This window comes from Bombina bombina, chromosome 4 (genome assembly GCF_027579735.1).
Source record: "Bombina bombina isolate aBomBom1 chromosome 4, aBomBom1.pri, whole genome shotgun sequence".
NCBI lineage: Eukaryota > Metazoa > Chordata > Amphibia > Anura > Bombinatoridae > Bombina > Bombina bombina.
The window spans coordinates 681,438,682-681,459,599 of NC_069502.1; the positions used below are offsets into that span (position 1 = coordinate 681,438,682).

Genomic DNA, 20,918 nt, shown 5'->3' on the forward strand with positions numbered 1-20,918 from the left:
GGAGTGACGTAGAGGGGAGGAGCTATATGCAGCTCTGCTGGGTGAATCCTCTTGCACTTCCTGTTGGGGAGGAGTAATATCCCAGAAGTAATGATGACCCGTGGACTGATCACACTTAACAGAAGAAATATGCTTTAGAACAGGGGCGTCCAAAGGCCCGGGGGGGACATTTCCAGCCTTTCAAAGGTTTTTGTGTGGCCCTAAGTACCACAGATCTGTAATCTTTTACTGAATAAGCAGTTCCACACTTCTCGTTATGGAGTTAAGCTTGTTGATTTGTAATTTTGTTTTTTTAAATTTGAGCGTAATATTCGGTTAAATTATTAATAGTAATTCATTTCTTACATAGGGCTAGATTACAAGTGGTGCGCTAAAGCATAATCGCAAACTATCTAACTTGCAAGCATATTACAAGTTGAAAGTAAACGGTGCACAAAATTTGCACTTGTTGGGTCAGCGCGAGTGAAGACCTAGCGTAAAGTGTAAGGGGTAGAAAGAAAAGTTGCACTAAGCACAACAAATGTACATTAAAAAAAGTGTTACACTCATATATATGATAAAAATAATTCATATAAATATTAAAAACAATTTTTTTATAATATGACAAGTTGTTTGACTGGAAAGGGCTATTATGAGTATTTGCGTGTATATGTGTGATTGGAGGTTTGTGTTAGAGTTACTTTGAGTTATAAAAAGCACTCAAACGTTTTGAGTTTGCTATTCACAAAAAGAGCTCTCAGAAAACCTGTTACCAATAATTGTTGAATTGCATGAAGCCAAAAAGGGTTACAAATGTATCCATAAAGGGACACTGAACCCAAATTTTTTCTTTTGTGATAGAGCATGCAATTTTAAGTAACTTTCTAATTTACTCCTATTATCAATTTTTCTTGGTTCTCTTGCTATCTTTATTTGAAAAAGAAGGCATCTAAGCTTTTGTATTAGTTCAGTACTCTGGACAGCACTTTTTTAATTGGTGGATGAATATATCCACCAATCAGCAAGATCAACCCAGGTTGTTCACCAAAAATGGGCCGGCATCTAAGCTTACATTCTTGCATTTCAAATAAAGATACAAAGAGAATGAAGGAAATTTGATAATAGGAGTAAATTAGAAAGTAACATAGTAACATAGTAGATAGTAACATAGTAGATAAGGTTGAAAAAAGACTGAAGTCCATCGAGTTCAACCTATACAAATCTAAAATACTTACAAAAAGCTCCAGTTAAGCTTAAATAACCCCATTAAAATGTGACCCATTTAATACTAGCAATCATATCCATGAATTTTGTTTATATACAGAAATTTATCCAGACTATTTTTAAATGTATCTATGGTATTGGCATTCACTACCTCCTTTGGTAATGAGTTCCACAATTTTATTGCTCTTACAGTGAAAAAACGTTTCCGTTGCAGGAGATTAAATCTCCTTTCCTCCAACCTTAAATTATGACCTCTTGTCAGAACCAATTTTCTTGGAATAAAAAGAGCTTCTGCCATCTCTGTATATGGGCCTTGAATATATTTATATAAAGTAATCATGTCACCTCTCAAGCGCCTTTTTTCTAAAGAGAACAGACCCAGTTTGGCTAGCCTCTCCTCATAGGTTAATTTCTCCAATCCCCTTATTAGCTTTGTGGCCCTTCTCTGAACCTTTTCTAGTTCTGCAATATCTTTTTTAGCAATCGGTCCCCAGAACTGCACTCCAAACTCAAGGTGAGGTCTTACCAGGGCTTTATATAATGACAGAATTATGCTTTCCTCCCTTGAATCAATGCCTCTTTTAATACATGCTAGTATCTTATTGGCCTTTGAAGCCGCTGCCCTGCATTGTGCACTCATCTTTAGCTTGTTATCTATTACTACTCCCAAATCCCTTTCCTCCTGTGTTTGGCTAAGTCTTGTCCCATTTAAAAAATACATAGCCTGCTTATTTTTACTTCCAAAATGTAGAACCTTACATTTTTCCGTATTAAATCTCATTTTCCATTCACTTGCCCATAGTTCTAATTTTAGCAAATCCCTTTGCAAAGAGAGTTCATCCTGCTCTGACCTAATGACCTTACTTAACTTAGTATCATCTGCAAAAATAGAGATGTCGCTATTTAATCCTTGCTCCAAGTCATTTATAAAAATATTAAAAAGAACAGGGCCCAGTACTGATCCCTGGGGGACGCCACTGATTACCTTTGTCCAATCTGAGTATGATCCATTTACTGCTACTCGTTGCTCCCTATCTTTTATCCAGTTATTTATCCATGAGCTAACATTTTCAGCTATTCCCAGTCCCTTAATTTTGTGCATTAATCTCTCATGTGGCACTGTATCAAATGCCTTTGCAAAATCTAAGTATATCACATCAACTGATTCCCCTTTATCTATATTTTTACTTACTTCCTCGTAGAATCTAATTAGATTAGTTTGACATGATCTATTTCTCCTAAAGCCATGCTGATTAGAACTCATAATCTTGTTTACACGAATATGCTCATCAATATAATCCCTTATAATCCCTTCAAATATCTTCCCCACTATTGATGTCAGACTTACTGGTCTATAGCTTCCTGGATCATCCCTGCTTCCCTTTTTGAAGAGTGGCACCACATCAGCTTTACGCCAATCCTGGGGTACCATGCCTGAGGATAATGAGTCTTGAAAAATTAAGAGTAAAGGTTTGTCTATAACAGTGCTAAGTTCACTTAACACCCTTGGGTGTATTCCATCTGGGCCTGGAGTTTTATTTACCTTAATATTTTTTAGTTTTTTCCTGATATCCTCTAAACAAAACCCAGTTAGTGGTATGGACTGGCATGTTCTATTCTGTTCCAAAGTATCATTCAATGGTTCCTCTCTTGTGTATACTGAAGAAAAAAACTGGTTTAGTACCTCAGCCTTCTCCCTGTCATTATTTATCATGCTACCCTCCACACATTTTAATGTACCTATATTATCCTTCTTAGATTTTTTGCTATTTATGTACTTAAAGAACCTTTTAGGGTTAGACTTAGAATCCTTGGCAATTAATTTTTCATTTTCAATTTTGGCTAATTTGATTGCTTTTTTGCATGCTTTGTTACATTCCTTATAAATATTGTATGCCGAGTCTGTACTATTTTCTTTTAATAATTTAAATGCCCTACGTTTTTTTCCTAATTTCTTTTAACACATTTTTATTTAGCCATAACGGCTTAGTTTTTTTATTTTTATTTTTATAACCATATGGTATGTATTGATATGTATATTTATTTAACAAATTTTTAAATATTATCCATTTATCCTCTGTATTTTTATTAGAAAATACATTGTCCCAATTTATATTATTTAATGATTTCCTTAAATCGTTGAATTTTGCTTTCTTGAAATTAAAAGTCTTAGTTAAGCCTTTAAAACACTGCATATGAAAAGAGATTTCAAATGTGACCATGTTATGATCACTGTTACCCAAATGTTCTTTAACTTCTATGTTTGATATTACATCTGTATTGTTTGATAGCACTAAATCCAATATAGCTTTACTTCTAGTTGGCTCCTCTATTAATTGTGACAAGAAGTTATCCCTGAGAACATTTAAAAATCTATCCCCCTTAGCTGAATTACTAGTTTCATTGGCCCAGTTTATATCAGGGTAGTTAAAATCTCCCATAATTACAGCACTGTTATTAGCAGCCTTACCTATTTGGATAAGTAGTTGAGTTTCCTCCAGGTCACTAATGTTGGGAGGCTTGTAGCATGTTCCTAGTAATATTTTTTTAGGATTTTTCCCCCCACTCTTTATTTCAACCTACAGGGTCTCTACATTGTCACTTGTATCATAAATATCTTCCCTTATTGTAGGTTTAAGGTCAGGTTTAATATACATGCAGATTCCTCCACCCCTTTTATTATTCCTGTCCCTCCTAAATAATGTATACCCCTCTAAGTTAACTGCCCAGTCATGTGAATCATCCCACCAAGTTTCCGTTATACTGATAACATCATAGTCCTCTTCTGCAACTAAGAGCGTCAGCTCCCCCATTTTACCTGTCATGCTTCTTGCATTTGTTGTCATACATTTAATTTTCATGTGCTTTCTGCTGCTACTTGGTGTACTTTCCTCTATACTTTCTAATGTGACATTTCTTAAGTCATCCCTTCCTTGAGATATTAAGGGAGTGACATATTCAGACACTGATCTCTCTGTTCTATTTTGTTCTAATTTACCCTCCCCCCCTTTGCCTAGTTTAAAAGGTTCTCTAAACGTGCTACCATCCTTTCCCCCAACACACCTGCACCCATGTCATTCAGGTGCAATCCATCCTTACTGTACAATTTATACCCTAGTGAAAAATCAGCCCAGTGTTCTAAAAAGTCAAACCCCTCATTATTACACCATGTTTTTAGCCATGAATTAACAGACCTTAGCTCCTTCTGCCTTACTGAGTTAACACACGGCACTGGTAATATCTCAGAAAATATTACTTTGGAGGTCCTTGCTTTAAGCTTGCTACCTAACTCCCTGAAGTCATTTTTTAGGACTCTCCATCTCCCACTGATTTCTTCATTAGTACCAATATGCACCATGACTGCAGGATCAGACCCGCATCCCTCTAACAATCTATCAATACGCTCCACAATATGCCTAACACGAGCCCCTGGAAGACAGCAAACTGTTCTATGTAAAGGGTCTGGATGACAAATTACCCTATCAACCTTCCTTATAATAGAGTCTCCTACCACCAACATCTGCCTCTGGCCCTGACTTGTATGCCCCTCTTCCATGACTGAAGGACTGCCCACCATAGTATGCTCCTCTTCCACAGCTAAAGGACTGTTCACTATACTAGGCAACACGGCCCTCTCTGACACTGCCACCCCTGAACTGATATCCCCAACATCTTCACTTAATCTTGCAAATCTATTGGGGTGTACCAGCTCAGAACTGGCCTGTCTCTTCCGCTTACTTCGCCCTCTAACTGTGACCCAGCTACATCCTGGAGTCTCCTCATCTGAATCCTCCCCATTCCCACTGCTGGAACCATTAACAACCAGCTCAGTCCTATCCATTTCCCTTTCAAGTGTCTGAATTTCATGTAGTGTTGCAATTCGTTCCTCCAGATCCCCAATACGAGTTTCTAAAGAGACAATATGCTCGCACTTGCCACAAACATATAATCCCAGAAGCGGCTGCTCCAGTGATGCAAACATGTGGCAAGCTGTACACTGAATGAGATTCTCACACATTCTTAATAAAAGGTTTAACTTAAAAGTATAAAATAAATATATTTCCCCTCGGTTACCCCAAAACCTTGTTTGCCTAACTACCTTGGTTAGCTAACTATTATACTTAAACAGACAATGTTACTTTAACAGATGATCAATACAGCAAGCCTAAAAGAGCAAGCTCACAGAGTAAATGTGCTAAATTTATAGGCTTGCAAGGCCCAAACAGGTGAAAATAATCCCACCCCTAATTACCCACACAGACAGAAAAACAAAAAAAAATTTGAATGCTAGAAATAAAGTTATTTCGTTATTTCCTTTTTTTAAAATAAAAATGCAACCCTTGCAAAGCAAATAATTTATAAAATAGCTTGGTTAGCTATTATACTTAAACAGACAATGTTACTTTAACAGATGATCAATACAGCAAGCCTAAAAGAGCAAGCTCACAGAGTAAATGTGCTAAATTTATAGGCTTGCAAGGCCCAAACAGGTGAAAATAATCCCACCCCTAATTACCCACACAGACAGAAAAACAAAAAAAAAAATTGGAATGCTAGAAATAAAGTTATTTAGTTATTTCATTTTTTAAAAATAAAAATGCAACCCTTGCAAAGCAAATAATTTAGAAAATAGCTTGGTTAGCTATTATACTTAAACAGACAATGTTACTTTAACAGATGATCAATACAGCAAGCCTAAAAGAGCAAGCTCACAGAGTAAATGTGCTAAATTTATAGGCTTGCAAGGCCCAAACAGGTGAAAATAATCCCACCCCTAATTACCCACACAGACAGAAAAACAAAAAAAAAAATTGGAATGCTAGAAATAAAGTTATTTAGTTATTTCATTTTTTAAAAATAAAAATGCAACCCTTGCAAAGCAAATAATTTAGAAAATAGCTTGGTTAGCTATTATACTTAAACAGACAATGTTACTTTAACAGATGATCAATACAGCAAGCCTAAAAGAGCAAGCTCACAGAGTAAATGTGCTAAATTTATAGGCTTGCAAGGCCCAAACAGGTGAAAATAATCCCACCCCTAATTACCCACACAGACAGAAAAACAAAAAAAAAAATTGGAATGCTAGAAATAAAGTTATTTAGTTATTTCCTTTTTTAAAAATAAAAATGCAACCCTTGCAAAGCAAATAATTTAGAAAATAGCTTGGTTAGCTATTATACTTAAACAGACAATGTTACTTTAACAGATAATCAATACAGCAAGCCTAAAAGAGCAAGCTCACAGAGTAAATGTGCTAAATTTATAGGCTTGCAAGGCCCAAACAGGTGAAAATAATCCCACCCCTAATTACCCACACAGACAGAAAAACAAAAAAAAAAATTGGAATGCTAGAAATAAAGTTATTTAGTTATTTCCTTTTTTAAAAATAAAAATGCAACCCTTGCAAAGCAAATAATTTAGAAAATAGCTTGGTTAGCTATTATACTTAAACAGACAATGTTACTTTAACAGATAATCAATACAGCAAGCCTAAAAGAGCAAGCTCACAGAGTAAATGTGCTAAATTTATAGGCTTGCAAGGCCCAAACAGGTGAAAATAATCCCACCCCTAATTACCCACACAGACAGAAAAACAAAAAAAAAAATTGGAATGCTAGAAATAAAGTTATTTAGTTATTTCATTTTTTAAAAATAAAAATGCAACCCTTGCAAAGCAAATAATTTAGAAAATAGCTTGGTTAGCTATTATACTTAAACAGACAATGTTACTTTAACAGATAATCAATACAGCAAGCCTAAAAGAGCACTTGTTGCTACAAATTTCATGCTCTATCTGAATCAAGAAATATAAAATTTGGGTTCAGTGTCCCTTTAAAGATCTGTCCACTGTTAGACAAATTGTCTATAAATGGAGATGATTTAGTACTGTGGCTACTCTCCCTAGAAGTGGCCGTTCAGCCAAGATAACAAAGGGCACACAGCACAATTATCAATGAGGGTAAAAACAAAATTTATGCTTACCTGATAAATTTATTTCTCTTGTGGTGTATCCAGTCCACGGATCATCCATTACTTGTGGGATATTCTCCTTCCCAACAGGAAGCTGCAAGAGGATTAACCACAGCAGAGCTGTCTATATAGCTCCTCCCCTAACTGCCCACCCCTAGTCATTCATCCGAAGACAAGCAAGAGAAAGGAGAAACTATAGAGTGCAGTGGTGACTGTAGTTTAAAAATAAAAAACACCTGCCTTAAAATGACAGGGCGGGCCGTGGACTGGATACACCACAAGAGAAATACATTTATCAGGTAAGCATACATTTTGTTTTCTCTTGTAAGGTGTATCCAGTCCACGGATCATCCATTACTTGTGGGATACCAATACCAAAGCTATAGGACACGGATGAAGGGAGGGACAAGGCAGGCGCTTAAACGGAAGGCACCACTGCCTATAAGATCTTTCTCCCAAAAATAGCCTCCGAAGAAGCAAAAGTATCAAATTTATAGAATTTAGAAAAAGTATGAAGCGAAGACCAAGTCGCCTCAACAGAAACCTCATTTTTAAAAGCCCATGTGGAAGCTACCGCTCTAGTAGAATGAGCTGTAATTCTTTCAGGAGGCTGCTGGCCAGCAGTCTCATAAGCTAAGTGTATTATACTCCTTAGCCAAAAAGAAAGAGAAGTTGCCGAAGCCTTTTGGCCTCTTCTCTGTCCATAATAGACAACAAACAATGCAGATGTTTGACGAAAATCTTTAGTAGCTTGTAAATAAAACTTTAAAGCACGAACCACAATATTGTGTAAAAGACGTTCCTTCTTAGAAGAAGGATTAGGACACAGTGACGGTACAACAATCTCCTGATTGATATTTTTATTAGATACCACCTTAGGTAGAAACCCAGGTTTGGTACGTAACACTACCTTATCTGCATGCAAAATGAGATAAGGGGAATCACATTGTAAAGCAGATAACTTCGAAACTCTTTGAGCCGAGGAGATAGCTACTAAAAACAGAACTTTCCAAGATGAGAGCTCAATATCTATGGAATGCAAAGGTTCAAACGGAACCCCTTGAAGAACCTTAAGAACTAAATTTAAACTCCATGGTGGAGCAACAGGTTTAAACACAGGCTTGATTCTAACCAGAGCCTGATAAAATGCCTGAACATCTGGAACCTCAGCCAGACGTTTGTGCAAAAGAATAGACAGAGCAGAAATCTGTCCCTTTAAGGAAATAGCTGACAAACCCTTCTCCAATCCTTCTTGGAGAAAGGATAATATCTTAGGAATCCTGACCTTACTCCATGAGTAACCCTTGGATTCACACCAATGAAGATATTTACACCATATCTTATGATAGATTTTCCTGGTGACAGGCTTTCGTGCCTGTATTAAGGTATCAATGACCGACTTGGAGAAACCACGTTTTGATAAAATCAAGCGTTCAATCTCCAAGCAGTCAGACGCAGAGAAACTAGATTTGGATGGTTGAAAGGACCCTGAAGTAGAAGGTCCTGTCTCAGCGGCAGAGTCCATGGTGGAAAGGATGACATGTTCACCAGATCTGCATACCAAGTCCTGCGTGCTATCAAAATCACCGCTGCTCTCTCCTGCTTGATCTTGGCAATCAGACGAGGGAGCAGAGGATATGGTGGAAACACATAAGCTAGGTTGAAGGACCAAGGCACTGCTAGAGCATCTATTAGTGCTGCCTTGGGATCCCTGGACCTGGATCCGTAACGAGGAAGCTTGGCGTTCTGACGAGATGCCATGAGATCCAGTTCTGGTTTGCCCCAAAGTTGAATCAACTGTGCAAATACCTCCGGATGGAGCTCCCACTCCCCCGGATGAAAGGTCTCGACTTAGAAAATCCGCCTCCCAGTTCTCTACTCCTGGGATATGGATAGCTGATAGATGGCAAGAGTGAATCTCTGCCCATAGAATTATCTTTGAAACCTCCAACATTGCTAGGGAACTCCTTGTTCCCCCTTGATGGTTGATGTAAGCTACAGTCGTGATGTTGTCCGACTGAAATCTGATGAACCTGACCGCAGCAAGCTGAGGCCAAGTCTGAAAAGCGTTGAATATCGCTCTTAGTTTCAGAATGTTTATCGGAAGGAGGGCCTCCTCCGGAGTCCATGATCCCTGAGCCTTCAGGGAGTTCCAGACTGCACCCCAGCCTAGAAGGCTGGCATCTGTTGTTACTATTGTCCAATCTGGCCTGCGGAAGGTCATACCCTTGGACAGATGGACTCGAGATAGCCACCAGAGAAGAGAATCCCTGGTCTCTTGATCCAGATTTAGTAGAGGGGACAAATCTGTGTAATCCCCATTCCACTAACTGAGCATGCAGAGTTGCAGCGGTCTGAGATGTAGACGGGCAAACGACACTATGTCCATTGCCGCTACCATTAAGCCGATTACTTCCATACACTGAGCCACCGAAGGGCGAGAAGTAGAATAAAGAACACGGCAGGAATTTAGAAGTTTTGACAACCTGGCCTCTGTCAGGTAAATCTTCATTTCTACAGAATCTATCAGAGTTCCCAGGAAGGAAACTCTTGTGAGAGGGGATAGAGAACTCTTTTCTTCGTTCACTTTCCACCCATGAGACCTCAGGAAAGCCAGAACGATGTCCGTATGGGACTTGGCAATTTGAAAATTTGACGCCTGTATCAGATTGTCGTCTAGGTAAGGGGCTACTGCTATACCCTGCGGCCTTAGGACCGCCAAGAGTGACCCCAGAACCTTTGTTAAGATTCTTGGTGCCGTGGCTAACCCAAAGGGAAGAGCCACAAACTGGTAATGCCTGTCTAGGAAGGCAAACCTGAGAAACCGATGATGATCTCTGTGTATCGGAATGTGAAGATAAGCATCCTTTAAATCCACGGTAGTCATATACTGACCCTCCTGGATCATAGGAAGGATGGTTCGAATAGTCTCCATCTTGAAGGATGGAACTCTGAGAAATTTGTTTAGGATCTTGAGATCTAAGATTGGTCTGAAGGTTCCCTCTTTCTTGGGAACCACAAACAGATTTGAATAGAAGCCTTGCCCCTGTTCCTCCTTTGGAACTGGGTGGATCACTCCCATAACTAGGAGGTCTTGAACACAATGTAAGAATGCCTCTCTCTTTATCTGGTTTGCAGATAATTGTGAGAGGTGAAATCTTCCTTTTGGGGAAGCTTTGAATTCCAGAAGGTATCCCTGAGACACAATTTCCAACGCCCAGGGATCCTGGACATCTCTTGCCCAAGCCTGGGCGAAGAGAGAAAGTCTGCACCCTACTAGATCCGTTACCGGATCGGGGGCTGATCCTTCATGCTGTCTTAGAGGCAGCAGCAGGCTTCTTGGCCTGCTTTCCTTTGTTCCAAGCCTGGTTAGGTCTCCAGACCGGCTTGGACTGGGCAACATTTCCCTCCTGTTTTGTATTAGAGGAAGTTGAAGCTGCACCACTCTTGAAATTTCGAAAGGCACGAAAATTAGGCTGTTTGGTCCTTAATTTGCTGGACCTATCCTGAGGAAGGGCGTGACCTTTTCCTCCAGTAATATCAGAAATGATCTCCTTCAGCTCAGGCCCGAATAGGGTCTGCCCCTTGAAGGGAATGTTGAGAAGCTTAGACTTTGAAGTAACGTCAGCTGACCAGGATTTAAGCCATAGTGCCCTACGCGCCTGAATAGCAAAACCTGAGTTCTTAGCCGTTAGTTTGGTTAAATGAACAACGACATCAGAAACAAATGAATTGGCTAGCTTAAGGGCTTTAAGCTTGTCAAGGATATCATCCAATGGGGTTTCTACCTGTAGAGCCTCTTCAAGAGACTCAAACCAGAAGGCCGCAGCAGCAGTAACGGGGGCAATGCATGCAAGGGGCTGGAGAATAAACCCTTGTTGAATATTTTTTTTTTATTTTTTTTAAGGTAACTCTCTAATTTTTTGTCCATTGGATCTAGAAAAGCACAACTGTCCTCGACAGGGATAGTGGTACGCTTAGCTAGAGTAGAAACTGCCCCTCCACCTTAGGGACCGTCTGCCATAAGTCCCGTGTAGCGACGTCTATAGGAAACATCTTTTTAAAAACAGGAGGGGGAGAGAACGGTACACCTGGTCTATCCCATTCCTTAGTAATCATTTCAGAAAACCTTTTAGGGATTGGAAAAACATCAGTGTAAGTAGGTACTGCATAGTATTTATCCAATCTACATAATTTCTCTGGGACTACAATAGTGTCACAGTCACCCAGAGTTGCTAAAACCTCCCTGAGCAATACGCGGAGGTGTTCAAGCTTAAATTTAAATGTAGACATATCAGAATCAGAGTGAAGTATCTTCCCTGAATCAGAAAAATCACCCTCAGATTGAAGCTCCCCTGCTTCAGCTTCAGTATAATGTGAAGGTGTATCAGACCTAGCTACTAAAGCGTCAGAGAGCTTATTCTATTCCCAGAGCTGTCTCGCTTTCCTTGCAATCCTGGCAGTTTAGATAATACCTCTCTAAGGGTATGATTCATAACTGCCGCCATGTCTTGCAAGGTATACGCAATGGGCGCGCTAGAAGTACTAGGTGTCCCCTGAGCGGGATTTATAGAATCTGACACGTGGGGAGAGTTAGCCGGCATAACTTCCTCCTTGTCAATTTCTTCTGGTGATAAATTTTTTAAAGCCAGAATATGGTCTTTATAATTTATAGTAAAATCAGTGCATTTGGTACACATTCTAAGAGGGGGTTCCACAATGGCTTCTAAACATATTGAACAATGAGTTTCCTCTATGTCAGACATGTTTAAACAGACTAGTAATGAGACCAGCAAGCTTGGAAAACACTTTAATAACTGTGAACAAGCAAAAAATAAAAACGGTACTGTGCCTTTAAGAGAAAAAAACAATCACAGAAACTGCTAAAACAGTGAAAAAAGCAGTAAATCTTACGAAGTTTTTACAGTGTGTATAATAGACTAAAAGAGCATTGCACCCACTTGCAAATGGATGATTAACCCCTTAGTTTCAAAAACGGATCAAAAAAACAATATAAACGTTTTTTAAACAGTCACAACAAACTGCCACAGCTCTGCTGTGGCCCTACCTGCCCATACAACGACTTTGGAAGGCACAAAAACCCTTTAGAGAGGTCCTAAATGTTCAGGGGACTCCTTCAGGGAAGCTAGATGTCTCAAGCTGCAAAAACGAAAATAGGCCCCTCCCAACCTGTACTCACAGTGAGAGGGCCTTAAAAAACTATCCCTAGGCAAAATCTAGACAGCCATGTGGAAAAAACTGGGCCCCAGAATAAAGTTTTATCACCAATATGTAAAAAAAAACGTTTATACACTTCAAGCAAACGTTATATCTATTCAGTAATGTGAGTAAATAATAAAAATATTACCCTTTACAGCAAGCATGATATCAGTCGTTATTAAATCACTGTAATCAGGCTTACCTTAAATAAATCCGGTATTGTCAGCATTTTCTAGCATATTCATTTCTCTAGAAAAATTTAAAACTGCACATACCTCAGAGCAGGAGACCCTGCACGCTATTCCCCCAGCTGAAGTTACCCATCTCTTCAGTTATGTGTGAGAACAGCAATGGATCTTAGTTAACCTGCTTAGTTAACCTTAGCAGTTAACCTGCTAAGATAATCAAAGACCACAGGCAGACTCTTCTTCAACTTTCTGCCTGAGGCTAAAATAGTACAACTCCGGTACCATTTGAAAATAACAAACTTTTGATTGAAGACAAACTACATTAATGCACCACATCTCTCTAGCTACTTCCATTGTCGAGAGCTGCAAGAGAATGACTGGGGGTGGGCAGTTAGGGGAGGAGCTATATAGACAGCTCTGCTGTGGGTGATCCTCTTGCAGCTTCCTGTTGGGAAGGAGAATATCCCACAAGTAATGGATGATCCGTGGACTGGATACACCTTACAAGAGAAAATCTTATAGTGACAGCTAAAAACTCAAGAAATCATTGGAACTGGTTAACATCTTTTGTCATTATTCTACTATACGGAAAGACTACCTTGACACTCCACAACTAGAGCAAGCAGCACTATGTGTGGAGTAAAAAGGGCACTGCATACCAACATGAAAACATCATCCCAACGGTTAGGTACGTTGGAGGGAGCATTATGATTGGTGCTGTTTTGTTGCTTCTGAGCCTGGACCACTTGCCATCATCAAGGAAAAACTTAATTCCCAATTTTATAAAGATATCCTAAAAGATAATATCAGGGTGGCTGTGAGCCTGCTGAAACAGTAGAAGTTGTTTGATGCAGCAGGACAATGATCCTAAACAAAATCACAAAATCCCCTACTTTGGAGTGGCCAATTCAGAACCCAGACCATAACCATATAGAGATGCTGTAGAATGACTTCAAGAGAGCTGTTTCACACCAGACATACTAAGAATATGGCTGAGCTAAAGCAGTTCTATGAGGAAGAGTGGTACAAAATTCCTCCTTAATGTTGTGCAATGAGCTATACATTACAAAGTACAGTTACACTCATAATAACACTATCTAAAAAATGATTAAAAAAAAATATTACACAAAAATGTTATAAAGGCTCAAAGATACAGGTGTTAGGGAAAACAGGCAGGCAAAGGGCTTTAACATAGAGATAATGTACATATACATGTCTAAAGATGTGTGTGTGTGTATATAACATAATTTATGTAAGAACTTACCTGATAAATTCATTTCTTTCATATTAGCAAGAGTCCATGAGCTAGTGACGTATGGGATATACATTCCTACCAGGAGGGGCAAAGTTTCCCAAACCTCAAAATGCCTATAAATACACCCCTCACCACACCCACAATTCAGTTTAACGAATAGCCAAGAAGTGGGGTGATAAAAAAGTGCGAAAGCATATAAAATAAGGAATTGGAATAATTGTGCTTTATACAAAATCATAACCACCACAAAAAAAGGGCGGGCCTCATGGACTCTTGCTAATATGAAAGAAATGAATTTATCAGGTAAGTTCTTACATAAATTATGTTTTCTTTCATGTAATTAGCAAGAGTCCATGAGCTAGTGACGTATAAGATAATGATTACCCAAGATGTGGATCTTTCCACACAAGAGTCACTAGAGAGGGAGGGATAAAATAAAGACAGCCAATTCCTGCTGAAAATAATCCACACCCAAAATAAAGTTTAACGAAAAACATAAGCAGAAGATTCAAACTGAAACCGCTGCCTGAAGTACTTTTCTACCAAAAACTGCTTCAGAAGAAGAAAATACATCAAAATGGTAGAATTTAGTAAAAGTATGCAAAGAGGACCAAGTTGCTGCTTTGCAAATCTGATCAACCGAAGCTTCATTCCTAAATGCCCAGGAAGTAGAAACTGACCTAGTAGAATGAGCTGTAATTCTCTGAGGCGGAGTTTTACCCGACTCAACATAGGCAAGATGAATTAAAGATTTCAACCAAGATGCCAAAGAAATGGCAGAAGCTTTCTGGCCTTTTCTAGAACCGGAAAAGATAACAAATAGACTAGAAGTCTTTCTGAAAGATTTAGTAGCTTCAACATAATATTTCAAAGCTCTAACAACATCCAAAGAATGCAGCGATTTCTCCTTAGAATTCTTAGGATTAGGACATAATGAAGGAACCACAATTTCTCTACTAATGTTGTTGGAATTCACAACTTTAGGTAAAAATTCAAAAGAAGTTCGCAACACCGCCTTATCCTGATGAAAAATCAGAAAAGGAGACTCACAAGAAAGAGCAGATAATTCAGAAACTCTTCTGGCAGAAGAGATGGCCAAAAGGAACAAAACTTTCCAAGAAAGTAATTTAATGTCCAATGAATGCATAGGTTCAAACGGAGGAGCTTGAAGAGCCCCCAGAACCAAATTCAAACTCCAAGGAGGAGAAATTGACTTAATGACAGGTTTTATACGAACCAAAGCTTGTACAAAACAATTAATATCAGGAAGAATAGCAATCTTTCTGTGAAAAAGAACAGAAAGAGCAGAGATTTGTCCTTTCAAGGAACTTGCGGACAAACCTTTATCTAAACCATCCTGAAGAAACTGTAAAATTCTCGGAATTCTAAAAGAATGCCAAGAAAAATGATGAGAAATACACCAAGAAATATAAGTCTTCCAGACTCTATAATATATCTCTCTAGATACAGATTTACGAGCCTGTAACATAGTATTAATCACAGCGTCAGAGAAACCTCTTTGACGAAGAATCAAGCGTTCAATCTCCATACCTTTAAATTTAAGGATTTCAGATCCTGATGGAAAAAAGGACCTTGTGACAGAAGGTCTGGTCTTAACGGAAGAGTCCACGGTTGGCAAGAGGCCATCCGGACAAGATCCGCATACCAAAACCTGTGAGGCCATGCCGGAGCTACCAGCAGAACAAACGAGCATTCCTTCAGAATCTTGGAGATTACTCTTGGAAGAAGAACTAGAGGCGGAAAGATATAGGCAGGATGATACTTCCAAGGAAGTGATAATGCATCCACTGCCTCCGCCTGAGGATCCCGGGATCTGGACAGATACCTGGGAAGTTTCTTGTTTAGATGGGATGCCATCAAATCTATTTCTGGAAGTTCCCACATTTGAACGATCTGAAGAAACACCTCTGGGTGAAGAGACTATTCGCCCGGATGCAACGTTTGGCGACTGAGATAATCCGCTTCCCAATTGTCTACACCTGGGATATGAACCGCAGAGATTAGACAGGAGCTGGATTCCGCCCAAACCAAAATTCGAGATACTTCTTTCATAGCCAGAGGACTGTGAGTTCCTCCTTGATGATTGATGTATGCCACAGTTGTGACATTGTCTGTCTGAAAACAAATGAACAATTCTCTCTTCAGAAGAGGCCAAAACTGAAGAGCTCTGAAAATTGCACGGAGTTCCAAAATATTGATCGGTAATCTCACCTCCTGAGATTCCCAAACTCCTTGTGCCGTCAGAGATCCCCACACAGCTCCCCAACCTGTGAGACTTGCATCTGTTGAAATTACAGTCCAGGTCGGAAGCACAAAAGAAGCCCCCTGAATTAAACGATGGTGATCTGTCCACCACGTTAGAGAGTGTCGAACAATCGGTTTTAAAGATATTAATTGAGATATCTTTGTGTAATCCTTGCACCATTGATTCAGCATACAAAGCTGAAGAGGTCGCATGTGAAAACGAGCAAAGGGGATCGCGTCCGATGCAGCAGTCATAAGACCTAGAATTTCCATGCATAAGGCTACCGAAGGGAATGATTGTGACTGAAGGTTTCGACAAGCTGCCATCAGTTTTAGACGCCTCTTGTCTGTTAAAGACAGAGTCATGGACACTGAATCTATTTGGAAACCCAGAAAGGTTACCCTTGTCTGAGGAATCAATGAACTTTTTGGTAAATTGATCCTCCAACCATGATCTTGAAGAAACAACACAAGTCGATTCGTATGAAATTCTGCTAAATGTAAAGACTGAGCAAGTACCAAGATATCGTCCAAATAAGGAAATACCACAATACCCTGTTCTCTGATTACAGACAGAAGGGCACCGAGAACCTTTGTAAAAATTCTTGGAGCTGTAGCAAGGCCAAACGGCAGAGCCACAAACTGGTAATGCTTGTCCAGAAAAGAGAATCTCAGGAACCGATAATGATCCGGATGAATCGGAATATGCAGATATGCATCCTGTAAATCTATTGTGGACATATAATTCCCTTGCTGAACAAAAGGCAAGATAGTCCTTACAGTTACCATCTTGAACGTTGGTATCCTTACATAACGATTCAATATTTTTAGATCCAGAACTGGTCTGAAGGAATTCTCCTTCTTTGGTACAATGAAGAGATTTGAATAAAACCCCATCCCCTGTTCCTGAACTGGAACTGGCATAATTACTCCAGTCAACTCTAGATCTGAAACACAATTCAGAAATGCTTGAGCTTTTACTGGATTTACTGGGACACGGGAAAGAAAAAATCTCTTTGCAGGAGGTCTCATCTTGAAACCAATTCTGTACCCTTCTGAAACAATGTTCTGAATCCAAAGATTGTGAACAGAATTGATCCAAATTTCTTTGAAAAAACGTAACCTGCCCCCTACCAGCTGAGCTGGAATGAGGGCCGCACCTTCATGTGGACTTAGAAGCAGGCTTTGCCTTTCTGGCTGGCTTGGATTTATTCCAGATTGGAGATGGTTTCCAAACTGAAACTGCTCCTGAGGATGAAGGATCAGGTTTTTGTTCTTTGTTGAAACGAAAGGAACGAAAACGATTATTAGCTCTGTTTTTACCCTTAGATTTTTTATCCTGTGGTAAAAAGGTTCCTTTCCCACCAGTAACAGTTGAAATAATAGAATCCAACTGAGAACCAAATAATTTGTTACCCTGGAAAGAAATGGAAAGTAGAGTTGATTTAGAAGCCATATCAGCATTCCAAGTCTTAAGCCATAAAGCTCTTCTAGCTAAAATAGCTAGAGACATAAACCTGACATCAACTCTGATAATATCAAAGATGGCATCACAGATAAAATTATTAGCATGCTGAAGAAGAATAATAATATCAAAAGAATCATGATGTGTTACTTGTTGCGCTAAGGTTTCCAACCAAAAAGTTGAAGCTGCAGCAACATCAGCCAAAGATATAGCAGGTCTAAGAAGATTACCTGAACACAGATAAGCTTTTCTTAGAAAGGATTCAATTTTCCTATCTAAAGGATCCTTAAACGAAGTACCATCTGACGTAGGAATAGTAGTACGTTTAGCAAGGGTAGAAATAGCCCCATCAACTTTAGGGATTTTGTCCCAAAATTCTAATCTGTCAGACGGCACAGGATATAATTGCTTAAAACGTTTAGAAGGAGTAAATGAATTACCCAATTTATCCCATTCTTTGGAAATTACTGCAGAAATAGCATTAGGAACAGGAAAAACTTCTGGAATAACCACAGGAGATTTAAATACCTTATCCAAAAGTTTAGAATTAGTATCAAGAGGACCAGAATCCTCTATTTCTAAAGCAATTAGAACTTCTTTAAGTAAAGAACGAATAAATTCCATTTTAAATAAATATGAAGATTTATCAGCATCAACCTCTGAGACAGAATCCTCTGAACCAGAAGAGTCATCAGAATCAGAATGATGATGTTCATTTAAAAATTCATCTGTAGGGAGAGAAGTTTTAAAAGATTTTTTACGTTTACTAGAAGGAGAAATAACAGACATAGCCTTCTTTATGGATTCAGAAACAAAATCTCTTATGTTATCAGGAACATTCTGCACCTTAGATGTTGAAGGAACTGCAACAGGCAATGGTACTTTACTAAAGGAAATATTATCTGCTTTAACAAGTTTGTCATGACAATCAATACAAACAACAGCTGGAGGAATATCTACCAAAAGTTTACAGCAGATACACTTAGCTTTGGTAGATCCAGCACTAGACAGCGATTTTCCTGTAGTATCTTCTGACTCAGATGCAACGTGAGACATCTTGCAATATGTAAGAGAAAAAACAACAACATATAAAGCAAAATTGATCAAATTCCTTAAATGACAGTTTCAGGAATGGGAAAAAATGCCAAAGAACAAGCTTCTAGCAACCAGAAGCAATGAAAAATGAGACTTAAATAATGTGGAGACAAAAGCGACGCCCATATTTTTTAGCGCCAAATAAGACGCCCACATTATTTGGCGCCTAAATGCTTTTTGGCGCCAAAAATGACGCCACATCCGGAACGCCGACACTTTTGGCGCAAAATAACGTCAAAAAAATGACGCAACTTCCGGCGACACGTATGACGCCGGAAACGGAAAAGAATTTTTGCGCCAAAAAAGTCCGCGCCAAGAATGACGCAATAAAATGAAGCATTTTCAGCCCCCGCGAGCCTAACAGCCCACAGGGAAAAAAGTCAAATTTTTGAAGGTAAGAAAAAATGATTAAATCAAATGCATTATCCCAAATATGAAACTGACTGTCTGAAAAATAAGGAAAGTTGAACATTCTGAGTCAAGGCAAATAAATGTTTGAATACATATATTTAGAACTTTATAAACAAAGTGCCCAACCATAGCTGAGAGTGTCACAGAAAATAAGATTTACTTACCCCAGGACACTCATCTACATGTTTGTAGAAAGCCAAACCAGTACTGAAACGAGAATCAGCAGAGGTAATGGTATATATAAGAGTATATCGTCGATCTGAAAAGGGAGGTAAGAGATGAATCTCTACGACCGATAACAGAGAACCTATGAAATAGACCCCGTAGAAGGAGATCACTGCATTCAAATAGGCAATATTCTCCTCACATCCCTCTGACATTCACTGCACGCTGAGAGGAAAACCGGGCTCCAACTTGCTGCGGAGCGCATATCAACGTAGAATCTAGCACAAACTTACTTCCCCACCTCCATCGGAGGCAAAGTTTGTAAAAACTGAATTGTGGGTGTGGTGAGGGGTGTATTTATAGGCATTTTGAGGTTTGGGAAACTTTGCCCCTCCTGGTAGGAATGTATATCCCATACGTCACTAGCTCATGGACTCTTGCTAATTACATGAAAGAAATATATATATATATATATATATATATATATATATATATATATGTGTGTGTGTGTGTAAATATGTATTTTTCCCCCCACTTTTCGCGCACCATTGACTTCTATGAGGGAATATATTAACACGGTTGTAATATTCTACCCGGCTTTTTGCACACAAGTGAAAACGAAATACGAGTGCTACTTGACTTGCGCAAAAAGCTTACTTCTAGTGGGTGCGATAAATAGCGCAACACTTGTAATCTGGCCCGATCTGAAAAGGGAGGTAAGAGATGAATCTCTACGACCGATAACAGAGAACCTATGAAATAGACCCCGTAGAAGGAGATCACTGCATTCAAATAGGCAATATTCTCCTCACATCCCTCTGACATTCACTGCACGCTGAGAGGAAAACCGGGCTCCAACTTGCTGCGGAGCGCATATCAACGTAGAATCTAGCACAAACTTACTTCCCCACCTCCATCGGAGGCAAAGTTTGTAAAAACTGAATTGTGGGTGTGGTGAGGGGTGTATTTATAGGCATTTTGAGGTTTGGGAAACTTTGCCCCTCCTGGTAGGAATGTATATCCCATACGTCACTAGCTCATGGACTCTTGCTAATTACATGAAAGAAATATATATATATATATATATATATATATATATATATATATATATATGTGTGTGTGTGTGTAAATATGTATTTTTCCCCCCACTTTTCGCGCACCATTGACTTCTATGAGGGAATATATTAACACGGTTGTAATATTCTACCCGGCTTTTTGCACACAAGTGAAAACGAAATACGAGTGCTACTTGACTTGCGCAAAAAGCTTACTTCTAGTGGGTGCGATAAATAGCGCAACACTTGTAATCTGGCCCAATGTTGTTATATGAAGACACAATGTTCTATAACTAAAGCTGTAAACGGGTTTTGTGAAAAAAGATACAGGAAATGTAAAACAAGAACAGGTTAGAGGTAAAAGTAATTTTATCTGCTAAAATAATCAAATGCAGTGTAATACAATTATTCTTAAATAAGGAATAAATTAGTGCATTGGTTTACATATATGTAGAATATATATAGAACATAAAATTCCGGTTTGTGACCAACTGTTATAAATACCGATTAGAAAACTGATGGCCTCTTGTTCTTGGTCCTCTGCTTCTTGATCTATTCTCACTGGAAAAATCTAAACCGAACATAATAAAGAGAACACAAAATGTAAACGATTATTTAAAGCA

General features: G+C 38.9%; 1 protein-coding gene across 2 annotated transcripts in view; it reads right to left on the reverse strand.

The window, feature by feature from the left end:
- FAM120B (family with sequence similarity 120B) overlaps positions 1–20,918 on the reverse strand; it is a 434,786-nt gene that overhangs the window by 43,406 nt on the left and 370,462 nt on the right. For both annotated transcript variants that reach the window (XM_053710825.1, XM_053710826.1), the window contains one exon: positions 20,800–20,866. In XM_053710825.1, the coding sequence (XP_053566800.1) occupies positions 20,800–20,866 (67 nt within the window). The remainder of the gene's footprint in view (positions 1–20,799; positions 20,867–20,918) is intronic.